Raw genomic sequence first — 6,921 nt, forward strand, 5'->3', positions numbered from 1 at the left:
ATCAGATTGAAATATGTTGTTCGATTGAAGAGGCCGGAGGTGAGAGCTGTCGTTCAGAGGAGGGGGAGAAGAAGAGAGAAGCAATCGTGGGATTAAGACCAATAAGACGTCGAATATGATACAATCAGAAAGCCTAAAAAATAAGATCTAAAAAATAAATTCAAGAAAGTAAAAAAAATAATAATAATTGTAATTAAGAAATTACTCAAATTAAAATATAATAAAAACACACACACATTATAGTTTGATGATGTAATGTTGCCACATCAGTTGTCACATAAGGTGGGTTCTAGGTGATACATCAAAAGGTGGTTCATCTAGCATTACTCTATTAGCATGTATGTAATGAATGAAAACATTTTAAGAAATTACCACCTCTATCTTCACTCAAAAAAATGAAGCCATTTGTTGATCAGAGAGTACGTCGACCAACTTCATGATACCTATCAATATATACGTTGTATATATGAGTTCAACAGAAATTAGTATGCGTGAAGCAAAGTGCAAGTTCTTTCATTAGCTAGGATGCATCTATAGCAGTGTCCTGTAACATCAACTAAGCTAGAGATCGACATATATATCTACTGCTATGAACTATATATAAAAAATAGTGATGAATGGCCATATAGGAATATATCGAAGAAAGGTAGGAATCAAGATTGTGTATATATGTGGACACAAGAAAATAAATATGATCGATCACCTCAAACCTTCCAAAGAACTTGAGGGTCGTTGAAGAGGAGAATATAATGACTTTAAGACATCAAGCAGCTGGGAATTTAATGAGTCTGTATACTGATGAGCATAACCTGTAAACAAAACAAAAAAGCAATAAAATGTTATATTACCACCATCAGATAATTAAGAGCTTACGCTCTGTGTGCAAATGCAGTATGAGCAGCTCTGTGTGCAGACCTGATTTTGATTTTGATTTTTTCTTTTGCAGGTTCTAGATCAATTAGTTGCTGCAACATCAATTAGTCTAGCTATGAAGGTGATGGCCTTCTGGCTGTGGCTAGAGAAGTTGGGGTTCCAAGTTAAATTAATGTGGTTAAGAGGATGCTGGCTTTATTACCAACAGATGAGACAGTTACATCCCTCTATGCTATCAATGGTACATTTTTCTCAAATTTGTCTCTAAGCTATGACCTTCCACTCCTACAAGCCTTCATAGACGTCAAAGGAGTTACGGTAACTCTTGTTCTACGAACACCGCCTGGTTGCTGCTAGGGGTATCGCCGATGTAGGCATGCAAGGATGTGTGTGTCAATATCTGGCTAATATGTTGATCCTCAAATAGTTGCTGTAATATGACCCCCATAGCGTTGTTGTAGGTGCATGTTACAATAATTTTCAAAGCAAAACAAAGATGCATTTGTTATTAATTTCCACTTGACCTTTCAAATTGGATCCAAAGTAATAGCATGACGTCACAACTCATATTGATGGGTTTACTTAGGCACCTAAAGGACTGACTGATCGAAAAGAAGAGATTAGATCGTCGCAACTAGCCGTTGCCGATCACCACTGACCTCTCCGTCCACGATCAATTTTCAAATTTAAAAAGGCATGAAATGAAAGTGGAGGATTCTAAGTTGATACGAGTATATTTAACATGCAGGTATACGGTATATCTACCAACTGAAATAGGGGATTCAGTCTGACCATAAAGTAGCTACAGATCTCTTTATTTCTGTCTGACAAAGTTTCCTAGAATGAATCTGGAGTGCAAATCTCTGTTTTGCCGTTTTCGGTTCCTATAAATTGGATTTGGAGCTTCCTATTCTACATTTCTACCCCTCTCCTAATCGATCAACAGAGCTTCCCACCCACACCATATACTAAACGTAAACCCAAAAGCATGCTCAAAATTATGCAAAACTTTGTACACATCTATTCAGTCATGTATTCTCAATAGATGGATCTTCTTCTTTTTCTGGGTTTATCGATTTTTTTGATAATTTCTTTCTTTTGATTAATAATAAGATAAGTTTCCACATCTATCTACGCCTTCTGCTTGAATTAGACAACCATCAAGTATATCATCAGAAAATATAGTGATTGACATTACCATTTATCATTTTTTTTTTTTTGGACGGAACAAGGAGGATCAATTTGGAAAGAAGATATTACTCATAAGTATCAGTGCAGTATTATCATATATATTAATCAGGTCATATAGTAGCACAATCTGTTGAAATAAGTAGACAATAATGCTGGCATATTTTACATCGCATGTTTAATATCAACTCTCTTTAACTTCAATCCTAAGTTTTTTTGCGCTGCGCCTGATATCACTTCTCCAGCGGCTATCTTAGCAAGCCACCTATCATACGAATCAGGAGCCGTTTGGCGCGCACTAGCCGAGAGTCTTTCTGAAGCATGATCCACCTGCAACTCTACTCTCTGTCTCAGTAGTTTCTTCCTAGCAAGTGCAAAAGTTGTAAACTCCACATCTTCATCTGACCTCTTGTGTTTTCTACTCTTGGACCTTGCAGTATTAAGAGTCATGTCAACGCAAGCAAGAAAAAGACATTCAGAATAGCAGTTACCCAACGACAAACCATTTAGCCAGTTAAGATCTCTTATATTGGACAGTGGTTCGACTCAATCCGCATTTGTGCGCCTAATAAAAAAAACAAGTTGATTTTTTTCAACATGAGAAAAAAGATGGTCATTGAACTATCACGATATTGATAACCGATAATCCAAATTTACATAAATGGCGAGTGGAGAGGCAAAAGTTGTCCCATAAATTAACATAATCCAAACCTTCCAATCAGTCTGTTCAGTTTATTGGGTAAGGATTTTTTTTTTTTTTTTGAGAAACAAAAGGGACAACAATTGTCCTGCTGCACATTGGAATGGTTGAATGGGGGGTAACTTGGACACAATCAGTGTCCAAAATGAAGACAATACTTAATAATGGGTAAAAAACAATACAACAGACATTATATGAACCTCAAATAAATTTGGTCTTCATGAGTGGGGAATTAAAACAGGTTTAACCAAATAAAAATCAAACAATCCGCCAAATGAGAGGGCAAACCAAACACTAGTTTTTTTCATAAGCATTAAATTTTTGAAAACATGTTCAGAGTCATGTTAACCGATCATATGCAAACTTTCCAGGTCATCAACATGAAAATCACAACTCACCTTACTAATGATTTGGATTTGAGCCGCGAAGTAGCAGCCTTGCCATATCTGCCTGAGACAGTATCCACATCCATATTATCTGCCTTACTATCAAAAGTTTCTTCATCGAAATCAGAAAAAATTTCTGTATAATTCCATCTGCTTAGCCTGAAATAATATAGAAAGGAAAAAAATGATTTACAAATCATATCCCCAATGGAGCTGAGCAATGAGTTAAAGCCTAAATCACACAAGTATCATCGCAAAACACATCATGAAAAAGCCAACATAGCAAAAACAATAATAAAAAAAAGTGCTGGTTATGGCCGAACTCTCACACAATGAGATCTAAGCGTTATTCAGAAGATTTCTATGCACATAAATTGTTTATTCAAAATCTCAAACATATATTGTATATACTATATATGCCATTTGATAATCTGGTTTTGAACAGGAAAGGAAGAAATCTCAACATGGATGGTAATTAGAACTTCCACATACTAGTATAGCAATTGAATCATATAGCACTAATCTGCATAAATTTTGCAAAAATATAGCATAATGCAAAAAGATAATTCATAAATTCTGCACACTTGTTATCTGTTGTGTACCTGCAATTTCTAATTTACAAGTCAGTGAAAAGTTTAGACTCTTAGACCTGAATGTAGATGCTTTGGACATATGAGATCTTTCTTTCATAGATTTGCAACCCAGAATCCTCTTTTCTTGTCCTTCCGTTATCTGCTTTCAAAGAGAAAAATCAAGATCATAGATGAGTATTGAATACCAGTCAAATTCCTCATACCAACAAGATGTTTCTGACACGGACCTTATGTATTTCAGCAAGAACTTCCATCTGTTCTCCAGGCATGACAGCCCTAATATTATGAAGTCCACATTTATTGACAACCATTTCCAGAAGAAGCTTAACCTGAAAAGTGAAAACAAAGAAGGGTGTTAGTCATGTTTGACAGGGAATAGGTAAGTACATGACTAATGAACATAAGCTATTTGGCATAAACCAATATACAATTAGTCAGAACTTAGTGATTAAAGCAACAACCTTGGCTTTCAAAGAGGTTTCACAATAAACTTGAGAGCTGAGTAAGTTTTCAACCATGCTTTTTGTATGCAATTGCAGCACCTCACTTGGTAGTTTGACCACCAATACTTTCAAAAATCCTAAATTGGACTGCACATTGAAGGAAATATAAAAATAGGAATAAAAGAACACTATGTAAGATTAGAAAACAGAAAATATCCAGTTGCCTATTGGTTTTGGGGTGGGATGGCGAAAAATCCCGATGAGAGAGAGAGAGAGAGAGAGCAAACTTTAATTATTTCTTGGCTCCCTGATGTGAGGCAACGGAGAGTGGATGGAAGCAAATTGGTAGAAGTTGAAACAAGGTCAGAAAACTCAAAGGCCAACCGAGCAAGGCCTTCAGTTGTAGCACTGATCATATGAGGAGTTCTGCAAGCTAGGCCTTCCGCAACCTGTATATCATAAATTAAACTACTGGCTAAATGTATATACACAACTATAATGTTATGAGAATGATGAGGAAATGAAACATATTGCTCAACACAGACGAAAAAACAATAGCATGGACTTCTGGAGTGAAGACTAATCATAGTAAACAATAGTCAAAGGTAGTATATTCGAATATAGTCTGCTGTAATAATCTCAATCAGTTCTGTTCTCAAAAAGAAAAGTCTGGAAAAAGTTCAGTACCATGTCAAAAAATTTATGCCTATGTTCTCTAGTCCCGCCTCTCTCCGCATCCCCACAAGCATGGCCAATCTGGACAAGAATATCAAATGCTCTATCTCTTGTTCTTTTGTTAGTCTGTGTTGAAGAAAACGTAACAAAAATATCATCGATCACATATTTCAAAAGCGACTAACTATCATGTTTCAAAGTTTTTCATAATTGCAACATCACAAAGAACCCAACGTACACACTGCGTTATAATGACCACAAGTCACACTAAATACCGCAACTAATAAATCTCCATACCTCTTTAAGTGCATGAATTATTTCTGCCAGAAAAGAACTTGTGATTTCAGGCCGTCTCTGCTCTGTGTCAGACTACAAAAAATATTGAAATTCTTACGTAATCCATGGGATACTAGGCAAATTTGAAAATAAAAATGGAACTTGCATCCAATAATAAAAACAATATTCATATTATACCGAGCTCATCTTAAAAAGATAATACAAGGCAGCATTTGCTAACTTATACCTTTAGAACCTGAACTACTAGGAGGTGTAAGCACTCAAGCCTATGTTCTTTGGCCAAAGAATGGCATGAAGGCAGCACTTCCATCATAAGTCTATGCCATTCCTCAATCTTCCATGAAGTAAAAGTGTGACATTTCTGACCATTCAGAGAAAGGTAAAATAAATCTACTGCAAATATAACTGGAGTGCATTTGATTTATGCACTCCCCTGAAAACCTAAGTACACAAATAACAAATTATTTATACGGATGATGTCAACATGATTAAATATAAAATCAGCTATAAACTACTATTTGTGAACATGTTTCCTCACATTTTACTGACATATGATGATATATTGCAATTACATTGCAGAAGATTTAACCCCGATATCCAGATCATTCAAGCATATAAACCATTAACTTTGCATACCTTGAAAACAATCGAAAGAACTTCGTACGCCTTCCTTTGTATCAAAATTTCATTATCCTGGAGCCCCAGAAACCCTTAATTAGTGCAACCTTCTCATAGTCAAAGTTACAGATCCCTTACATAATAAAACAAAGGAAGAATTTGAAACCTGCAATGCAAGCTTTGTTGCAGTAAATAAATTATCAACCTCTCCAGAATTTAAACCAGGCAAAAGTGAAACTGCCAAGTCCAATAGGCGTGTCCTGCAGTTAACATGGAGGAATAAATACAGTATCACATACATAACAAGCACCACAGAAATAATTGAATTATTCAAGTGAAGAACTGATTTTGAAAATTCTAAAACAAAAGATAAGTGATATACCGGATGGAGCTTTCTGCTTTGTTAGCCTCTAGAGTAACCTCTGAAAGCTTCTCCATTGTATTGTTAAACAACACTGACACAACTTCTGTATTTGATATTGATGCAAACTCCTCAATTGTGGACTGTAATTGGTGCAAACATATTATTCTTCGTTTCACAAAAAAATTATCATGAGAAGATGAGGAATTCAAATTTTAGAAGTGAAGACTGATATCTAGTGATAAAAGTTACCTTGATAAGAACTACTTGATCAAATTAGCGATACTTATTTGTACAAACATTATTAGTCTCTTCTTCACAAACAAATAGCATAGTTGATGCTACACTCACATTGGAATTCAAGTTCTAAAGTACAAACTGATATGGAAGATAAATGTTCATTAAATACAACAAAGATGTTTTGAAGATGAAATTTAAGACTTGCAGTCTCATTTCATAATGCTCAAGCTTAGTTTTGACCCGTTAATATGAAGATGTTTAAAGCTGCATAAAATACGAAGATGATACAACTTAAACACTATCATATAGATGACATCAGCGTAATTATATACCTGCAATAAATTCCCCTCATAATCCCTGTTCTCCAAGAAGACAGCTGATAGAACAGATAAAAAGTGGCTAGCTGATTGTCTTAGCACCCTCAGGTTTTCTGCTGTAACCTGAGGCGTATAACTAGCCAAAGCTCTCTGTTCAGCAATACTCACGTTGTTAGTAGACAGATCGTCAGCTTCTTCTGTAGTTCCCTTATTTTGACGAATAAGAACCT

The 6,921-nt window shown here is 35.5% G+C and overlaps 1 protein-coding gene across 1 annotated transcript in view; it reads right to left on the minus strand.

Annotated features, from left to right (window-relative positions):
- Positions 1–2,054: 2,054 nt before the first annotated feature.
- Positions 2,055–6,921, minus strand: part of LOC101292612 (ribosomal RNA-processing protein 12-like) — a 5,757-nt gene continuing 890 nt past the window's right edge. Inside the window, exons 2-14 of the mRNA XM_004301855.1 lie at positions 6,707–6,919; positions 6,156–6,277; positions 5,940–6,033; positions 5,792–5,848; positions 5,382–5,516; positions 5,156–5,227; positions 4,871–4,984; positions 4,471–4,632; positions 4,202–4,330; positions 3,968–4,069; positions 3,797–3,879; positions 3,160–3,306; positions 2,055–2,491 (exon numbers count right to left, since the gene is read on the minus strand). Of these exons, the coding sequence (XP_004301903.1) occupies positions 2,227–2,491; positions 3,160–3,306; positions 3,797–3,879; positions 3,968–4,069; positions 4,202–4,330; positions 4,471–4,632; positions 4,871–4,984; positions 5,156–5,227; positions 5,382–5,516; positions 5,792–5,848; positions 5,940–6,033; positions 6,156–6,277; positions 6,707–6,919 (1,695 nt within the window). The 3' untranslated portion in view covers positions 2,055–2,226. The remainder of the gene's footprint in view (positions 2,492–3,159; positions 3,307–3,796; positions 3,880–3,967; positions 4,070–4,201; positions 4,331–4,470; positions 4,633–4,870; positions 4,985–5,155; positions 5,228–5,381; positions 5,517–5,791; positions 5,849–5,939; positions 6,034–6,155; positions 6,278–6,706; positions 6,920–6,921) is intronic.

Source organism: Fragaria vesca, linkage group LG5, assembly GCF_000184155.1.
Source record: "Fragaria vesca subsp. vesca linkage group LG5, FraVesHawaii_1.0, whole genome shotgun sequence".
Classification (NCBI taxonomy): domain Eukaryota; kingdom Viridiplantae; phylum Streptophyta; class Magnoliopsida; order Rosales; family Rosaceae; genus Fragaria; species Fragaria vesca.